The sequence below is a fragment of the Pristiophorus japonicus genome, chromosome 1 (genome assembly GCF_044704955.1).
Source record: "Pristiophorus japonicus isolate sPriJap1 chromosome 1, sPriJap1.hap1, whole genome shotgun sequence".
NCBI lineage: Eukaryota > Metazoa > Chordata > Chondrichthyes > Pristiophoridae > Pristiophorus > Pristiophorus japonicus.
The window spans coordinates 473,084,771-473,105,784 of NC_091977.1; the positions used below are offsets into that span (position 1 = coordinate 473,084,771).

Genomic DNA, 21,014 nt, shown 5'->3' on the forward strand with positions numbered 1-21,014 from the left:
CGTTCAAAGCTATGAGTAGAAATCCCAAGAGACTACATAGCATGGAAGAACAACAGGACGAGAAGATGTTAGAGTTACACGTCATCAGGAGCACGAGGTTAACGGACAGCGATTTAGAAAGCATCAAAATCCACATAGATGTTGCGGGATTCAAGATACCAATGGAAATTGACACGGATGCATCAGTGAGTGTAGTACCGGAGTCACTGTACCTCGACAAATTGCGTGATTTCCAACAGGAGAAATCCAAGATAGAGCTGCGAGGCTACTCGGGATAGAAAATTCCTGTAGTAGGTCGTATCACCGTACCGGTGAAATACAAAGATCAATTTTAGAACTTGCCTCTAATAGTAGTGAAGGGAGACAAGTCTGCCTTACTAGGAAGAAATTGGTTGAGCTCACTGAAGCTGGATTGGAGTAAGATTTTCTGTGTGGAAGCGAGTTTTTCATCAACGGATGAGGTTATCAAGAAGTATCCGAAGGTGTTCTGCGAATCGGGCAGTCCGATCCAAGGCTTCAAGGCGAGTGTCAGGGTACAGAAGGACGCGAGATCGGTTTACTACAAGGAGAAAGTTGAGCAAGAACTCAAAAGACTAGAGACTGAGAACATTATTTGTAAGATAGATCAATGTAATTGGGCTACACCCATTGTTGTTGTACCCAAGTCCGATGGTAAGGTAAGATTGTGTGGTGATTATAAAGTAACTGTAAACCAGGTTCTAGAAGGTAATGTCCCCAATACATTACTGAATATAGAAGAATTGTTCATAACACTGACAGGTGGTCAGATCTTCTTAAAACTGGATCTTACGAATGCCTACTTACAGCTTGAACTAGATGAGGAGTCCAAGTCATGTTTGACTATAAATACTCATCTAGGCCTATATCAATTTAATAGGCTACCGTTTGGAGTGTCTTCCGCCCCTGCCATATTCCAAGGGGTGATGAACCAGATGTTGCAAGGAATTGAAGGGGTAGTATGTTATTTGGATGACATACTAATTTCAGCACCAAATAGGCAAATTCATAATAACATATTGAATGAAGTCCTCAAACGGCTAGAAAAGCACAGAGTACGAGTGTCTGCTCGTAAGTGTGAGTTATTTAAAAACTCAGTGGAGTACTTAGGGTACAGAACAGACAAAGATGGTTTACATCCAACCATGGAAAAATTGGATGCAATTAGAAATGCACCCACTCCCAGGAATGTCACTGAACTTCATTCATTCTTGGGGCTTTTGAACTATTACTGTAAGGGGTTTTCACAGGGTTGTTGTGCCTTGGGTGTCTCTCTCTGGTCTTCTGCCCTCACAGCTTATGCCTGGCCTGTGAGGTACCCTGAGTGCTGCAAGAGCACGCCTGGAGAGACTGTGTCCACAGCTTATGAAGGGGGTTTTGAGACTGGTGCGTCCCCACAGCTTATGCCTAGCCTGTGAGGCACCTGTGAGTGTCAAATACTTCTAACCCCTTCTTCCCTAGCCTGTGACACACAGTTGAGCATTTTCGAGGCGCTCCTAGCTTCCCTTACATGGTTCTGACATAAGACTCATGATCAGGAGATGTAATACAATAGAACTGAGACAAGGTGATTCCAAGAGGAACTTTAGGCTTCCAATTTATTTGACAAGGTGTAACTCAACAAACAGCAATACACCAACAAAACAATCCCCCTAAATCCCACTAAAACGGACCCAACGAAAATCTTTACACCAGTTTAACAGTACAATGCCCAACCTCCCACCTTTCCTGGCCTAACTGAGTTGGGAGTTCTGGGGACCAGAGGTTATACTCACTACTGTGCCTTCCGCAGTCTGGTGGTTTGTTTCTTCTATCTTCGGTGTCTTCGGACACTGGTTTTCCTTCAGTGTCGAGAGGCTTGCTGGTTGTGGTTGTTGAATCACGAGGGCAGGGAAAAATCATCACTTCCTTTTTCACTACGTCAGAAACCCCTTTTTTATAGCCAGATTATCCAGTCCGCCTCTCCTGCTGAAGTCGATTCTTCTCATTGGTGGACTTTTTGATTTTGAAAAATGCAGCAGTTTTAGATTGGGGTTTTTTTTTTCCACTGATCTTAATCTACTCAAGGTTTGAGTGGGTGTTGATTGCATTGGCCTCCTGTAGCCATTGTGCTAGTCTAGTCTGAGCCAGATATTTCTATGCCTGATGAAAAAGATGTTGGAATATGTATGTGGCATTGTTTAAATGCTAATGTTTTCAAGGGGCAAGTTTCGAGGGTATACAGTTCCCAGACAATTTGATTAGTTCCAATGTCCAAACTGGCCCTTTTGATATTGACCCCATCCCTTTTCTTGCAGACCTAACATACACCTTTTTAAAAAATCCCAAATTCGATTAAAGTTCATAGTTTCTTCCATGTGCACTTTAGGATTTCAAACTTTCTGGTAGATAGTTCCAAATTAAATTCCCTTTCCTATGAGTCCAAAGTTTTCCTTCCATCGGTTTCAATTCACAGCACAGACTGATCCCACAGTCCTTTTCCTTCTGGGTAAAATGTTAGGGTTTTCATCCTCCCCTACATTACGGGAAGTTCCTACCAAATTTGGCTACAGTATTACATCCACTGAATGAACTTTTGAAAAAACAGGTCCATTGGAAGTGGTCAAAAGAATGCGATACAGCATTCATAGAATGTAAAAGCAAATTGGTAGAGGGCACCATGTTAGTTCACTATGACATATCTAAGGAGATTAAGCTAGCATGTGATGCCTCTCTGTATGGAGTTGGGGCAGTGATCTCTCATGTATCACGTAGTGGGGAGGAGAGACCAATTGCTTTTGCTTCATGCACTCTCAGTGCCAGTTAGAGTAATTATGCGCAAATTGAAAGGGAAGCTTTGACATTAATTTTTGGGATCAAGAAGTTTCACAAATACTTGTATGGTCATAAGTTTACCATCGTTACGGACCATAAGCCCCTAATAGCAATCCTCCATCCAAAGTCCCCAGTTCCAACATTAGCTGCAGCCCGAATGCAGAGATGGGCTTTGATTTTGTCAGCATATACATATGATATTGAATACAGACGATCAGCTGATCACAGTAATGCTGATGCAATGCCTTCCCCATCACAAGTTACACCCGATAGGGAAGAAGTGTTTTATTTTTCATACATTGATGAACTGCCAGTCACAGCTGAAGAGATTGGTAGAGCAATTAAATGTGACCCAGTGATATCAATGGTGTATGAATATATTGCAAATGGATGGCTAAACCAGGTAACAGACAAAGATACACATCCATTCTTCATTCGACAGAATGAATTATCAGTCGATAAAGATTGTAGCACGGGGAGTGCAAGAGTGGTTATACCAAATAAATTCAGGTCCAAATTATTAGGAGACCTCCATGACCAGCACCTGGGAATGTGCTTGATCAAGACTTTTGCTCGCAGTTATTTATGGTGGCCAGTTCTTGATAAAGATATAGAGTACATCGTGAGTCAGTGTACGACATGTCAATCGGTAAGCAAACAACCACCACCAGTATCATTACAGCCTTGGAAATGGCCTCCCAGGGTATGGCAAAGGCTACATATTGATTTTGCTGAGCTAGAAGGACAACAATTGTTCATTGTGATTGATAGCCATTCGAAGTGGGTCGAGGTGTTTCCAATGTGAAAATAACAAGTAGTAAAACATTGGACATTTTGCGAAAAAAAAATTCTTCATTTGGCCTCCCTGAAGAAATTGTTTCGGATAATGGACCATAATTTCCTTCAGAAGAATTTGCACAATTCACGAGCAAAAATGTACAAATTGTAAAACGTGCCCTCATAAAACAAATGTTAGATCCAAATCCGAGGAAACGACAGTTGCCATTGGATCAGAAATTGGCTAATTTTTTGATTACATATCGAAATACTCCTCATACAACTACTGGTAGAACACCAGCAGAGTTGTTTCTCAAACGACAGCCACGAACCAGATTCTCGTTGTTAAAACCAAATTTGGCAGTCCATAGAAGAGACACAATTAAGACAGAAAAGAGAATCATGATAGAGGTAGGGTAAAAGAGAGAAGTGTGAAATTAAACCAGAAGGTGAGAGTGAAGAACCATCACCATAAATGGTTAAAGTGGTTACCAGGAAGAGTGGTGAAGATATGTGGTCCTTGCACATATTTGGTAAAGATGTTTGATAATGGACAGGTTAGGTTTGTTCATATTGATCATATTTTACCTACAGACATGGGAGGAGTTGAAGGTGGGAATGATTCAATTATTTCTGACTCATCAAATAGTTTTGATACACCAGTAGCAAATCCTAAATCCAATGTACTGGAAACAAATCCAGGAGAGAATCAGAATGAAAGTCTGAGTCCGAGTCAGGAAAACAAAGAGCCTGAAGTTAGAGTGAGTTCAAATGAAAATCAAGGAAATTCCGTGGAGGAAAACGTTCCTCAGGATGAGCCTCAAATGAGTGTGAAATCGACACCAGGTTTGGAAGGTTCTGTTCGAGAGTGAAGGTATCCTCTTTGAAACAGAAAACAAGTGGTAAAGTTAAATTTGTAAATATTTAAAAAAAAAATTATATCCTGTGTTATGTATAGACATGAAAGTTATGTATGATGTTTGTTATAACTTCTTCATTAAGGAGGGAGAAGTGTAATGTCTGTAAGCTTGTAATGTTTGTAGCGCCACACTGTGGATGTGGACGTATTGTGTACTGCAACTGCAGAGTTAATAATTAAACAGAACCAGGCAGATTCCGGAGGCTTCCGAGAGAGCTGCCTGCCATGTAGGAAGCTGTGTGTGCTGTGCTCTGAATATATCACACCACATTAGAGCAGGTGACCAAAAGATCAGTCAGAGGTAGATTTTAAGGAGCATCTTACAGGAGGTAGACTAAAGGTAGAGAGGTTTAGGGAGGGAGTTCCAGGGCTTAGGCAGCTGAAGGTACGCTGCCAACTGTGGATTCGATGAAAATTGCAGATGTGTAATAGGCCGGAATTTAAGGATTGTAGGGCTGGACGAGGTTACAGACAGGTAGGGGCGAGGCCATGGGAGGTATTTGAAATCAAGGATGGGAATTTTTAAATCGAGGTGTTGCCAGATCGAGAGCCAATGTAGATCAGCGAGCACAGGGGTGATGGGTGAATGGGACTTGGTGCAAGAGTTAGGATATGGGCAGCAGAGTTTTGTATGAGCTCGAGTTTATGAAGGGTGCAAGGTGGGAGGCCGGCCAGGAAATCATTGGAATAATTGATTCTGGTGATAACAGAGAGACAGATGAGTGTTTCAGCAGGTGAGCTGAGGTGGAGCGGAGACGGGCAATGTTACAGCGGCGGGAGTACGCGGTCTTGGTGATGCAGAGGATATGGTGTCGGAAGCTCAGCTCAGGGTCAAAAAGCTTGTGAGCGGTTTGGTTCAGCCTCAGACAGTTGCCAGGAAGAGAGATGGTGTTGGTGGTTGGGGAACAGAGTTTGTGGCAGGGCCCAACGACAATGGCTTCGATCTTCCCAATGTTTAATTGTAGGAAATTTCTGCTCATTCCATTGGATGTCAGACAAGTAGCATGACAAATTAGAGGCAGTGGAGGGATCGAGAGATGGTAATAATAAATTGCATAGTAAAATATTTCAAACAGTAGTTTATTAATAAAAAGAAAAAAATCTCAAATGCTGATGCTGAAACAAAAATAGCTCCTGGAAATACACAGGTCTGCCACAATCTCTGTACAGATGCTGACAAGTGCTGCTGTGTGCTTCCAGCAGTAGCTTATTGTTGGGTGGATTACAAGCCATATTTGCATGATATTGTAGTATAAAGAGAATTTTTAATATTACTTGTACAGTTACAGAGTCTGTCTACATTTGGGGTTAATCTAAGCATGGCTTGAGCCAAGCAACACTGTATAGTTTCAGAGATAAATGTCTACATCAACAAAATTCTTACATCTAAACATGGTGGAAATCAAAATAATTTACATGATTTTCAACATTTTAAGGAGCCTTCCTTAGTCCAGTTGCCATTAAAGTATTATTAGTAAATGTGTGGCAATGTGTGATGGCCTGCAAGACCATCAGCAGGCCGGGGCCATTGGAGGGAGCAGCGTGCGGCGGCCCAGCGCGGTCCCGGCCTGAAAGACCATCAGCAGGCCGGGGCCATTGGAGGGAGCAGTGTGCTGTGGCATACCACTGCAGGGAGCAGTGCGTGCTGTTGGAGGGCGACAGCGACGAAGCCAGGTCGCTGATTGCAGTGCGGGCAGACACAGCAGGAGGGGCAAAGGAGCAGCAAAAATCCGTAGAGGGAAGTGACTGGGGGCCAGGAGAGGCGTGAATCTGGGGCCCAGAAGAGGCGAGGGCCCAGGGGCAGCACGGGCCAGCCCACACTGCGATATGTGTGCGTGCTCGGTCTGTGCAGCAGAGCTGATCTCCGGTTAGTCTTGGTTAATCCTTGCCACTGGACCAAGACCTAGCTCCATCAAGCCCGTGTGGTGGCTGGTGTGCAACGGCTACCACACGTTAAAAAAATCCAAGCACAGGCATCTTCCACCCTTCACGTTGTAGTTCAGGATCTGGAATATTACGTCCTTCATTGAAACATCTGTGAGCTCATCCCTTTTCGGCGTGGAAGCAAGTCATCCTCACTTCGAGGGACTGCCTATGATGATGATGATGATTCACATCCGTGATTGGGGGCCCAGCAGAGGCGTGAGTTCGGGGCCCAGCAGATGCGAGGGCCCTGTGGCAGCACGGGCCAGCCCACACTGCGATATGTGTGCGCACTAGGTCCGTACAGCAGAGTTGGTCTTCAGTCGTCTTGGTTAATCCTTGCCACTGGACCAAGACCGAGCTCTGTCAAGCCCGTCTGGTGGCTAGTGTGCAACGGTCACCACACGTTAAAAAAAATCCACACACAGGCATCTTCCACCCCTCAAAATATCAGGTCCCTCACTGAAACACCTGTGAACTTCTCCCTTTTTGGTGGAAGCAAGTCATCCTCGATACGAGGGACCGACCGCCTAAGAAGAATAATTCACATCCGGAGCCTGGATTCAATCTGCTAAAGGTGGCAGCTTTCTAGCAATTATTGGAAGATATATCAGTTTTTGGAAGTTTAAATCCATTTCCCAGTGAGCATTGATTCACAACATATAAAATCGCAGCTAAAATCTACAGCCTTACAGAAGCTTTACGGTGAAAATTACTTTTTTGAATGCATTATCAGATACCTCAAGCATTGCTGCTGAGCAAACCACAATTGGTCTGGAAGTAGTTTATGCAGTTATTGGGTGAACAGGAAAAATATTCATTGCCCTATATCTACTTATTCCTTATGTAAATCAGCACATATTGAAACCATTGGTTGGAACTTAAAGTGTCTTTTGGAATGCCTCAAAGTCCAGCAATGTGCCTTTTGCTATCTCTACACAGAATACATCATCAGGTGTTGCCACCAGTTTATCCAGGGAGATGTAGTTCGGCTGAGATGGATCATACTGTGCTCGTCCCAAGTATTCAAGAAACAGATGTCTGTCTTTTATTCTCAGAAACTTTGCATTGAAAACCTAGGGCAGAAACAAGAAGCCTTTATTTGGTGCAGAAATGTAATTAGAAAGATTTACAGTTACAGGAAAGTTTCTAGATACTTTAAACCCAAATTCTTTTATAATTAACAAAGTCAAAAAGTTAGTACGCAACAAGACTACTCAAGTCTTCAGTTGTACAACTTCTAATGTGACAAGAAAAGCTAGCTATCTATATTAAATTTAGTATATGGAATATTTCCTTGAAAACTTATTATAAGCACCTATACTAGTGTAGGTAGCGCTATGATGTTAATAGTAGAGGGGACGTGTCCCTTCACCCTGTGGACCCGAGCAATTCTCTTATATTTCCACTCCCACACTGGCCGGCCGGCCCACAGAGTTCCCAGGCAGGTAAGGACTTTGCTTTTATTTTTTATTTAGTGGCTTTGCTTTAAACTTTTAATGGGGGGGGGGGGTAAGGGGGGAGAGGAGAGTTTTGCGAGTGGAGGGGGGGAAAAGAGATGAGACTTCCGGACCCACGAGCTGCGATTCCTCCGGTCACTCGGTGCACCCCTCACACCCCCCCCCCCCCCCCCCCCCCACCGAGACTTCTACACCCAGGAGCTGTGATTCTTCCAGTCACTCAGTGGCCGCCTCCCCCACCCCCCGGAGACGCCCCGGCCCAGCAGCTGTGACTTCTCCGGTGCACGTCTTCCCTCTCCTATCCCAGGCCGAATGACCTCATGCACAGGCCGGCCCACTGCCTTTCCCGGGCAGACTTTAAAGATAAGGTAGGGTTATGATTTACATCTTTTTTTTATTGTATTTTATTGGTTTGAGCTTTTCCTTAATGTTTGCTACTTGGTTGTTGAGGTCCTCTCCAGTTCCCTTCCCTCCCCTATCCCTGCCCTAATGACTGCTGAATGTGCACTGCTTTTTCTTAACTGCCCGCAAGGTTTTTCAGAGCTGGCCACATACGCTGACCTAAGTGAATTTGGAGTACGTTTTTGTTGGCCAAAGTGGCATAAATGGCCAAAACTGACATAAGTGTCTGGGAACGCCCACTTTTGGAAAAAAAAACTGACCTAAAAAAAATCGTACCGTGCTCACTTACTCTGGAGCAAATCTTTTGAGGAAAATGGCATTTTTGAACTTACACCAGAAAGAACTTACTCCAAAAAAATGGATGCAAATCATGGCCAATGTTGGGCCCCAGGAGTGCACATCAGGAAATTACACACCCCTACACCATGATTTTCCATTTATTAATCTTGATAAGCAGAACATTTACACTTAAAACTCTTTATGGCAAGAATATAAGATAGCAACTGGCCGTTGTTTCAGAAATTGATGGTGGTGGTATATGACATGCTGGGGGGGGGGGGGCGTCGGTGGGGGAGAGGAGAAAAAAAGGAAATAAAATTGATTCCTGCGTCACTATTGCACACAAGTCCAAGCAAAGGGGGAATGGTGGCCACCTAGGACCAGGTCACCTACCCAATCCCTCAAACATGGATTGTGTACAAACACAGACACTAATAAAAGATGCGGTGAAGGAAAATAAAACCGTAAAAAGCAATAGTTTTCTGCTTGGGAAGATTTTATAAGGTGACTCTGCCCCTTAACCTGATTGATTGCCGCAGTAATGCTAAACTGTTCTTGGGTAGTTTGCTTATTTCTTCCTGTACTCATCACTAAAATTATAAAAATTTGTAAAATAAAACCTGTATTATAAGCATGGACAAGTTTTCTATGACAGTCATTTTGCACAGCATCAGGGCTACTAATTTCTAAGACTTTTTATTATGGTACAGTGTAATGCAAACACGTTGTGATAATGCAGTATTAATTTTAAAATAATCTCTCTGTATAAACAGGAAACAATACTAATAAACATAGAAACATAGAACATAGAACATAGAACATAGAAAATAGGTGCAGGAGTAGGCCATTCAGCCCATCTAGCCTGCACCGCCATTCAATGAGTTCATGGCTGAACATGCAACTTCAGTACCCCCTTCCTGCTTTCTCGCCATATCCCTTGATCCCCTTAGTAGGAAGGACTTCATCTAACTCCCTTTTGAATATATTTAGTGAATTGGCCTCAACTACTTTCTGTGGTAGAGAATTCCACAGGTTCACCACTCTCTGAGTGAAGAAGTTTCTCCTCATCTCGGTCCTAAATGGCTTACCCCTTATCCTTAGACTGTGACCCCTGGTTCTGGACTTCCCCAACATTGGGAACTTTCTTCCTGCATCTAACCTGTCTAAACCCGTTTCTATGAGGTCCCCTCTCATTCTTCTGAACTCCAGTGAATACAAGCCCAGTTGATCCAGTCTTTCTTGATAGGTCAGTCCCGCCATCCCGGGAATCAGTCTGGTGAATCTTCGCTGCACTCCCTCAATAGCAAGAATGTCCTTCCTCAGGTTAGGAGACCAAAACTGTACACAATACTCCAGGTGTGGCCTCACCAATGCCCTGTACAACTGTAGCAACACCTCCCTGCCCCTGTACTCAAATCCCCTCGCTATGAAGGCCAACATGCCATTTGCTTTCTTAACCGCCTGCTGCACCTGCATGCCAACCTTCAATGACTGATGTACCATGACACCCAGGTCTCTTTGCACCTCCCCTTTTCCTAATCTGTCACCATTCAGATAATAGTCTGTCTCTCTGTTTTTACCACCAAAGTGGATAACCTCACATTTATCCACATTATACTTCATCTGCCATGCATTTGCCCACTCACCTAACCTATCCAAGTCGCTCTGCAGCCTCACAGCATCCTCCTCGCAGCTCACACTGCCACCCAACTTAGTGTCATCCGCAAATTTGGAGATACTACATTTAATCCCCTCGTCTAAATCATTAATGTACAATGTAAACAGCTGGGGCCCCAGCACAGAACCTTGCGGTACCCCACTAGTCACTGCCTGCCATTCTGAAAAGTACTCATTTACTCCTACTCTTTGCTTCCTGTCTGACAACCAGTTCTCAATCCACCTCAGCACACTACCCCCAATCCCATGTGCTTTAACTTTGCACATTAATCTCTTGTGTGGGACCTTGTCGAAAGCCTTCTGAAAGTCCAAATATACCATATCAACTGGTTCTCCCTTGTCCACTTTACTGGAAACATCCTCAAAAAATTCCAGAAGATTTGTCAAGCATGATTTCCCTTTCACAAATCCATGCTGACTTGGACCTATCATGTCACCTCTTTCCAAATGCGCTGCTATGACATCCTTAATAATTGATTCCATCATTTTACCCACTACTGAGGTCAGGTGACCGGTCTATAATTCCCTGTTTTCTCTCTCCCTTTTTAAAAAAGTGGGGTTACATTGGATCAGTTCCGATCGAGTGGAAGGTAGCCAGAGTCAATGGAATGTTGGAAAATGACTGTCAATGCATCCGCTATTTCCAAGGCCACCTCCTTAAGTACTCTGGGATGCAGTCCATCAGGCCATGGGGATTTATCGGCCTTCAATCCCATCAATTTCCCCAACACAATTTCCCGACTAATAAAGATTTCCCTCAGTTCCTCCTCCTTAATAGACCCTCTGACCCCTTTTATATCCGGAAGGTTGTTTGTGTCCTCCTTAGTGAATACCGAACCAAAGTACTTGTTCAATTGGTCTGCCATTTCTTTGTTCCTCGTTATGACTTCCCCTGATTCTGACTGCAGGGGACCTGCGTTTGTCTTTACTAAACTTTTTCTCTTTACATATCCATAAAACAAATTTTTCAATCCGCCTTAATGTTCTCGTACTCCATTTTCCCTGCCCTGCTGAGTTCTAAATTTCTCCCAGTCCCCGGGTTCGCTGCTATTTCTGGCCAATTTGTATGCCACTTCCTTGGCTTTAATACTATCCCTGATTTCCCTTGATAGCCACCTTCCCTTTTTTATTTTTACGCCAGACAGGAATGTACAATTGTTGTAGTTCATCCATGCGGTCTCTAAATGTCTGCCATTGCCCATCCACAGTCAACCCCTTAAGTATCATTCGCCAATCTATCCTAGCCAATTCACGCCTCATACCTTCAAAGTTACCCTTCTTTAAGTTCTGGACCATGGTCTCTGAATTAACTGTTTCATTCTCCATCCTAATGCAGAATTCCACCATATTATGGTCACTCTTCCCCAAGGGGCCTCGCACAATGAGATTGCTAATTAATCCTCTCTCATTACACAACACACAGTCTAAGATGGCCTCCCCCCTAGTTAGTTCCTCGACATATTGGTCGAGAAAACCATCCCTTATGCACTCCAGGAAATCCTCTTCCACCGTATTGCTTCCAGTTTGGCTAGCCCAATCTATGTGCATATTAAAGTCACCCATTATAACTGCTGCACCTTTATTGCATGCACCCCTAATTTCCTGTTTGATGCCCTCCCCAACATCACTACTACTGTTTGGAGGTCTGTACATAACTCCCACTAAAGTTTTTTGCCCTTTGGTGTTCTGCAGCTCTACCCATATAGATAAATCAGTAACGATCCCACAACAATTTAAATATGAAGATTAGGATACAGTACATTTAATGTAGAAAGGTGAAGTAAACATCTATATTTACCTGAGGAAATTTTGTAATCAGGTGGTGAGGGATACCCATAGTATTGTGCAAGTAATCAAACAGTCCAGTCACTTTTTTCTTACTAGCGAGGAGGAGTTTGGGGACACTGATTACCATGTGCTGGATTTCATTATGACGAAACCCCAACTCAACCCGGCAAACCTGGAAAACAATGAAGTTGCCGGAGTGAGAGGTTTGCAATGATTGAACTGATAAATAACTCGGTGGAAAACTAGCTACTACAGCTGTTACATAAAACAGTCAAAACTAAACAGGTTCCATTTTAGCCTATACATGTCATGTAACTGGAATAATAGGCTTGCTTTCCATATAAATAAGAAGGGTACTGTACAATGAATTTGCAATGAGATTGACATAGCTGCATTTATTGTCAATCCCTGTTACCCCGAGAAAATGGTGGCAGGACTTCTCCTTAAACTTCTGCTGATCTTGTGATTGTAGTGCTCCCACAATATTAGGTAGGGATTTCCAGGATTATGAACCATCGATGATGAAGGAATGGTGATAAATGTCCAAGTCAGGATGGTGTGCGACTTGAAGGGAAACTTGCAGCTGGTGGTGCACCCACATCGTTACTACTCTTGTCCGTCTCAGTGGTAGAGGTTGCAGGGCTGGGAGGTGCTGCTGAAGTACATTTGTTGAGTTGCTACAGTGTAGCTGTGTAAAGATTAGTGGGAAAGCGGGTTGTGTAGAGGACACAGAGAGGCTGCAAAAAGATTTAGATAGGTTAGCGAATGGGCTAAGGTTTGGCAGATGGAATACAATGTCGGAAAATGTGAGGTCATTCACCTTGGGGAAAAAAAAACAGCAAAAGGGAATATTATTTGAATGGGGAGAAATTACAACATGCTGCGGTGCAGAGGGACCTGGGGGTCCTTGTGCATGAATCCCAAAAAGTTAGTTTGCAGGTGCAGCAGGTAATCAGGAAGGCGAATGGAATGTTGGCCTTCATTGCGAGAGGGATGGAGTACAAAAGCAGAGAGGTCCTGCTGCAACTGTACAGGGTATTGGTGAGGCCACACCCGGAGTACTGCGTGCAGTTTTGGTCACCTTACTTAAGGAAGGATATACTAGCTTTGGAGGGGATACAGAGACGATTCACTAGGCTGATACCGGAGATGAGGGGGTTACCTTATTTTGATAGATTGAGTAGACTGGGTCTTTACTCGTTGGAGTTCAGAAGGATGAGGGGTGATCTTATAGAAACATTTAAAATAATGAAAGGGATAGACAAGATAGAGGCAGAGAGGTTGTTTCCACTGGTCGGGGAGACTAGAACTAGGGGCACAGCCTCAAAATACGGGGGAGCCAATTTAAAACCGAGTTGAGAAGGAATTTCTTCTCCCAGAGGGTTGTGAATCTGTGGAATTCTCTGCCCAAGGAAGCAGTTGAGGCCAGCTCATTGAATGTATTCAAATCACAGATAGATGGATAGATTTTTAACCAATTAGGGAATTAAGGGTTATGGGGAGCAGGCGGGTAAGTGGAGCTGAGTCCACGGCCAGATCAGCCATGATCTTTGTTGAGTGGCGGAGCAGGCTCGAGGGGCTAGATGGCCTACTCCTGTTCCTAATTCTTATGTTCTTATGTTCTATGTATCCTGAATGTAGTACATACTACAGCCAAAGTGCACTGTTGGCGGAGGGGTGAATACTGAGTTCAGTGACAGAGGCACTAACGAAGCTGAATGTGATTTCCTGGCTGGCATAAAGCTTCTTAAAAGATGTTGTGGCTGCATCCATCACACTTCTCAACTGAAATTTGCAGATTGGGGAAAAGAAGTGAAGGATCAGGTGAGCCATTTGCCACGGACAACCCATCCTCTGTTGGCAAGATATTAATGGTGGAGCCTTGGCAAAAGTGGTGCCATTGAAGACGACAGGGAAGTGGTTGGGTGCTTTCTTGTTGGAGATGGTTATTGCCTGGCACTTATATGGCACAAATGTTACTTGCTACTTGTCAAACTACGCCTGGATGTTGTTCAGGTTCTGCTCCATTATTGGAGGAGCTGTGAATGAAGTATGCACATTGTAGTTTCATCAGTAGATAGCCCCAATCCTGACTTTATGACAGAGAGGTCATTATTGAAGTAGCTAAACATGGTTGGAACAAGGTCGTTTCCCTGGGGTTGTGTTAATTGGCCTGTGAAACCAAGTTCATCTACTTGCGTGACTAGTATGATTCCAGCCACTGGAGGCTTTTCCAATTGACCTCAGTTTTGCTAAGGATACGGCCGATGGGTGAGTGGGACAGGGCATGGGCAGCAGTTTCGGATGAACTGAAGGTTGTGGGGGATGGGAGACTACCAGAAAAGTAGTAGCTGGGAGACGGAGCCAGTGACTGAACACCCACACAAAGTATGACCAGTGCCAACTGAATTATGGTGTGTCTGTCTTGGAGTCTCTAATGCTTCGCCGCGGGATTACACCACTAAATGCCTCGTCTACATGCAACCATAGACATGGAATGCGACAGCTTCAGAATCTCCAGATAAGAGTGAAAACACTCACCCCTATATTTAATGGACTCCAGGAGTGTGCGGATCCTGAGATGGCAACGATGCTGCAGCTGTGAGGCACAGTGTAGCAAGGAGCAACGGAGGGGCTGGGCAGTGGAGTCATTGGGTTGGGAAAGGAGAGAGATGGGCAGGGAGGGAGAGAGCATGAGTGAGAGCAAGTGCACCGGAGAGAAATTTGAAAATCTGAGTGGCTAAGCAACAGAGTAAAAGGAAAAAGTGAGACAGCCCAACAAAGGCATAATGTTAAAGTAATGATAAAATAAAATAAAACTTTGAAAGTAAATATTTTATAAAAGAAAAAAAAGCACTTAAATTGTATAGGAAAGCATTAATATTTATCTTCTGCAAGGTTAAGGAAAAACAAGATAGTGACAGAGCAGAGAACTGATCAGGTAGATAGAGAGAAACTATTTGGGGAATCTAGGACTAGAGGTCATGGCCTAAAAATTAGAGCCAGGTCTTTCAGGAGTGAAGTTAGGAAACACTTCCACACGCAAAGTGTGGTAGAAATTTGGAAGTCTCTTCCGCAAATGGCAGTTGATGCCAAGTCAATTGTTAATTTTAAATCTGAGATTGATAATTTTCTTTTAATCAAAGATATTAAGGGATATGCGGCAAAGGCGGGTATATGGAGGAATAGGGTTGAGGGGCTAAACAGACGACTATTGTTCCTATCTTCCTAAGCAGTGAGAGAAATAGTCTTCATATGCTCCCTGGTGGCCATATTGTAAAGTTATAGCATGAGAGTTTGAAAAAGCAATATCCACTGGTTACATTTAATGGATCTTACCATAGACATCCTCTATGGTGCAGCAGTGTCAGTAAGCAATCTGAGCATTTTATGTTTGAGAGTGTGCCCATATTGCCCAAAATTCAGCTCTACGATCGTGGAACTAAGGGATTCAGCAACAGTTTCCCCCTTGTGATCGGCATTGGATATTTGGTCATTCAATCAGTACAATTTGTCTTTGCGTAATATAAAACAATGAACTTGCTAATCTTTCCACATGAGCAGTCATTTGGCTTGACTTAAAACAAAATAATTTATAACTACTTCCCAGTGTTCTAATCTTCACATAACCTTTGCTAGGCTTGACTACCTCTTGCAGCTTTCGATTTAAAAAAAAACCTGAATGACCTCACAGTCTTTGCGGGAACTGATTGCCCAATATCTCTCCCTGTTTTTTTCTTTCTTCCTATGTTCACCATTGGGAGGGGAGAGCCCCGCCCACCGCCGGGATGGGAGAGCCCCACCCACCGCCGGGATGGGAGGCTTCCCAGACCCTCTGTTGAACCTCCAGGACCAGCAACTTCCCAACGCATTGGGTGACGTGTTTATTAATTATCAAGACAAGTGAACATGCTGCTTATTGTTTAGTTTTTTTCAGGGAAAAATATGAGCATAATAACCACCTATCATTTTAGTGCTTCTTTCTGGAAAATACTATGCGTTAAATCACAGCAATTAAAGCTAACTTTTTCCAAATCCTCTCTGAGCGAAAATAGTTTTATAAAATCCTGAAATGTGACACAATTATAAATGTGGATATAGGAAGTTCTAATAAATTTACAAAAATGTGGCTACAGGAATTAAGATTTAGCAGATAAGAAATGAATATTCTATACATTTAATTTTTTAAATAATAAATCACAGATTTATATACATACACCAGTTGATTATCCATGTTGGTGCACATGCAGAGTCAAAACCAATTTTTGATAATGGGAATGGAGCTTGCAACTGAATCATAGAAATTTACAGCACAGATGGAGGCCATTCAACCCAGCGAGCAAGTGCTGGCTGAAAAAGAGCTATCCAGCCAAATCCCACTTTCCAGTTCTTGGTCCGTAGCCTTGCAGTTTACGGCACTTCAAATGCATATCCAAGTACTTTCTAAATGTGACGAGTGTTTCTGCCTCTACCACCCTTTCGGGCACTGAGTTTCAGACTCCCACCACCCTCGGGATGAAAAAGGTTCTCATCTCCCTTCTAATCCTTCTACCAATTACTTTAAATCTATGCCGCCCTGGTTATCAACCTCTCTGCTAAAAGAAATAGGTCCATCCTATCCATTCTATCTAGGCACCTCATAATTTTATACACCTCAATTAAGCCTCCCCTTCAGCCTCCTCTGTTCAGAAAACCGGGCATTCCCTTCACAACAGTGATATCAATGGCACACAAATTCCAAACATCAACAGCACAGCACTGCACAGTGAAACCTGTACAAATACCACTCCCTAAACACTCACCAGCACTCCCAAACAACTCGCACTGCAAGACACAAGAGGCACCCTGAATCCACTAGCACCTGCAATTCCAAAACGCCAACCGCTGGATTGCTGTTGGACTCCCCTTTGTCCCTATTGGCAAAGGGGTCTGAATCATCCCACAGCCATTGGCCCTGTCCGCGCCTCAATTCCACCCTCCATCGCCCCCCGCCCAATGTCTCCGTCAGCATCCGGATCACAATCCGTCACCCCGCTCCTCCCCCACCCCCCCAACATATCCCCGTCGGTATCTGGGTCCGAATCCTCCCCCTTACCCCCCTCCCCTCCCCTCCCCTCCTTGCCCGCCGGCATCTGGATCTCGATCCCCTCCCCCGCCCCCTGCAGCCGCCATCCCCACCGCATCAGGGCCCAAATCACCCACTACATCTGTCCCTGTCCGCTTTGGGGCCCGAATCAGGGAGTTGAGAGGCGGAACGGCAGCGTGGTGAGGAGGCCTACAAGAGGCCCTTCATCAGAGAGGAGGCCATCAGGGAGTCGGGAGGCAGTGCGGCAGCATGGTGAGTAGGCCTACAAGAGACCAGCCGGTGCAGCTGCAGCGGGGAGAGAAGGCAAAAAAAGTAGAAAGAAATTGAAAGGTGACGTCACAGCCAAGAGGGTAAGTGATTGGTAAGTAGTTTTTCTTTTTCTTTTCTATATCAGTAAGTAACCTTTAGCATTGTTGTTGCCAATTTAAGTTTATCTAAAGGTTAAGTCATGGCAGGACAGCTCGGACACATGTTATGCTCCTCCTGTACAATGTGGGAAGTCAACGACGCTTCCGGTGTCCCGGACGACTACGTGTGCGGGAAGTGCATCCGACTGCAGCTCCTGACGGACCTCATTGTGGCACTGGAGCTGCGGGTGGATGAACTCTGGAGCATCCACGATGCTGAGAATGACGTCAATAACACGTTTAGTGAATTGGTCTTACCGCAGATAAAGGGTACACAGCCATATAGGGAATGGATGACCAAAAGGAAGAGCAGTGCAAGGTAGGTAGTACAGGGGTCCCCTGCGGTCATCCCCCTGCAAAACAGATACACCGCTTTGGGTACTGTTGAGGGGGATGACTCATCAGGGGAGGGCAGCAGCAGCTAAATTCATGGCACCGTGCGTGGCTCTGCTGCACAGGTGGGCAGGAAAAAGAGTGGGAGAGCGATAGTGATAGGGGATTCGATTGTAAGGGGGATAGACGTTTCTGTGGCCTCAACCGAGACTCCAGGATGGTACGTTGCCTCCCTGGTGCAAGGGTCAAGGATGACTTGGAGCGGATGCAGGACATTCTGAAAAGGGAGGGTGAACAGCCAGTTGTCGTGGTGCATATAGGTACCAACAATATAGGTAAAAAACGGGATGAGGTCCTATAAGATGAATTTAGGTAGCTAGGAGCTAAATTTAAAAGTAGGACCTCAAAAGTAGTAATCTCAGGATTGCTACCAGTGCCACGTGCTAGTCAGAGTAGGAATCGTAGAATAGCTCAGATGAATACGTGGCTTGAGGCGTGGTACACAAGGGAGGGTTTCAAATTCCTGGGACATTGGAACCGGTTCTGGGGGAGGTGGGACTAGTACAAACCGGACGGTCTGCACCTGGGCAGGACCGGAACCAATGTCCTAGGGGGAGTGTTTGCTAGTGCTGTTGGGGAGGTGTTAAACTAATATGGCAGGGGGATGGGAACCAGAATGGGGGCAAAAGCAAAAGATAGAAAGAAGAAAAGTAAAAGTGGAGGGCAGAGAAATCTAAGGCAAAAAGCAAAAAGGACCATATTACACCAAAATTCTAAAAGGGCAAAGTGTGTTAGAAAGACAAGCCTGAAGGCTCTGCGCCTCAATGCGAGGAGTATTCGGAATAAGGTGGACGAATTAACTGCGCAGATAGCAGTTAACGGGTATGATGTAATTGGCATTACGGAGACTTGGCTCCAGGGTGACCAAGGCTGGGATCTCAACATCCAGGAGTATTCAACATTTAGGAAGGATAGACAGAAAGGAAAAGGAGGCGGGGTGGCATTGCTGGTTAAAGAGGAAATTAATGCAATAGTAAGGAAGGACGTTAGCTTGGATGATGTGGAATCGGTCTGGGTGGAGCTACAGAGTACCAAAGGGCAGAAAACGCTGGTGGGTGTTGTGTACAGACCACCAAACAGTAGTAGTAAGGTTGGGGACAGCATCAAACAAGAAATTAGGGATGCATGCAATAAAGGTACAGCAGTTATCATGGGTGACTTTAAATCTACATATTGATTGGGCTAACCAAACTGGTAGCAATGCGGTGGAGGAGGATTTCCTGGAGTGTATTAGGGATGGTTTTCTAGACCAATATGTTGAGGAACCAACTAGGGAGCTGGCCATCCTAGACTGGGTGATGTGTAATGAAAAAGGACTAATTACCAATCTTGTTGTGCGAGGCCCCTTGGGGAAGAGTGACCATAACATGGTAGAATTCTTTATTAAGATGGAGAGTGATACAGTTAATTCAGAAACTAGGGTCCTGAGCTTAAGGAAAGGTAAATTCAATGGTTTGAGGCATGAATTGGCTAGAATAGACTGTCAAATGATACTTAAAGGGTTGATGGTGGATAGGCAATGGCAAACATTTAAAGAACACATGGATGAACTTCAGCAATTGTACATCCCTGTCTGGAGTAAAAATAAAACGGAGAAGGTGGCTCAACCGTGGCTAACAAGGGAAATTAAGAATAGTGTTAAATCCAAGGAAGAGGCATATAAATTGGCCAGAAAAAGCAACAAACCTGAGGACTGGGAGAAATTTAGAATTCAGGAGAGGAGGACTAAGGGTTTAATTAAGAGGGGGAAAATGGAGTACGAGAAGAAGCTTGCCGGGAATATAAAAAATGACTGCAAAAGCTTCTATAGATATGTGAAGAGAAAAAGATTAGTGAAGACAAACGTAGGTCCCTTGCAGTCGGATTCAGGTGAATTTATAATGGGGAACAAAGAAATGGCAGACCAATTGAACAAATACTGTGGTTCTGTCTTCATGAAGGAAAACACAAATAACCTTCCGGAAGTACTAGGGGAATGAGGGTCTAGTGAGAAGGAGGAACTGAAGGATATCCTTATTAGGCGGGAAATTGTGTTAGGGAAATTGATGGGATTGAAGGCCGATAAATCCCCGGGGCCTGATAGTCTGCATCCCAGAGTACTTAAGGAAGTGGCCCTAGAAATAGTGGATGCATTGGTGATCATTGTCCAACAGTCTATTGACTCTGGATCAGTTCCTATGGACTGGAGGGTAGCTAATGTAACACCACTTTTTAAAAAGGGAGGGAAAGAGAAAGCGGGTAATTATAGACCGGTTAGCCTGACATCAGCAGTGGGGAAAATGTTGGAATCAATTATGAATCAAGGATGAAATAGCAGTGCTTTTGGAAAGCAGTGACATCTGTCCAAGTCAGCATGGATTTATGAAGGGGAAATCATGCTTGACAAATCTTCTGGAATTTTTTGAGGATGCAACTAGTAGAGTGGACAAGGGAGAACCAGTGGATATGGTGTATTTGGACTTTCAAAAGGCTTTTGACAAGGTCCCACACAAGAGATTGGTGTGCAAAATCCAAGCACATGGTATTGAGGGTAATATACTGACGTGGATAGAGAACTGGTTGGCAGACAGATGGCAGAGAGTCGGAATAAACGGGTCCTTTTCAGAATGGCAGGCAGCGACGAGTGGAGTGCCGCAGGGCTCAGTGCTGGGACCCCAGCTCTTTACAATACACATCAATGATTTGGATGAAGAAATTGAGTGTAATATCTCCAAGTTTGCAGATAACACTAAACTGGGTGGCGGTGTGAGCTGTGAGGGGGACGCTAGAAGGCTGCAAGGTGACTTGGTAAATGTGAGGTTATCCACTTTGGGGGCAAAAACACGAAGACAAAATATCTGAATGGCGGCAGATTAGGAAAAGGGGAGGTGCAACGAGACCTGGGTGTCATGGTTCATCAGTCATTGAAAGTTGGCATGCAGGTACAGCAGGCGGTGAACAAGGCAAATGGTATGTTGGCCTTCATATCTGGGGGATTTGGGTATAGGAGCAGGGAGGTCTTACTGCAGTTGTACAGGGCCTTAGTGAGACCTCACCTGGAATATTGTGTTCAGTTTTGGTCTCCTAATCTG

At 44.3% G+C, this 21,014-nt stretch overlaps 1 protein-coding gene across 8 annotated transcripts in view; it reads right to left on the reverse strand.

The window, feature by feature from the left end:
• Nucleotides 1-5,592: 5,592 nt before the first annotated feature.
• Nucleotides 5,593-21,014, reverse strand: part of mterf3 (mitochondrial transcription termination factor 3) — a 133,303-nt gene continuing 117,881 nt past the window's right edge. For all 8 annotated transcript variants that reach the window (XM_070894542.1, XM_070894478.1, XM_070894524.1 and 5 more), the window contains 2 exons: nucleotides 12,068-12,229; nucleotides 5,593-7,527 (listed from right to left, as the gene is read on the reverse strand). In XM_070894542.1, coding sequence (XP_070750643.1) covers nucleotides 7,333-7,527; nucleotides 12,068-12,229 — 357 coding nt within the window. In that variant the 3' untranslated portion in view covers nucleotides 5,593-7,332. The remainder of the gene's footprint in view (nucleotides 7,528-12,067; nucleotides 12,230-21,014) is intronic.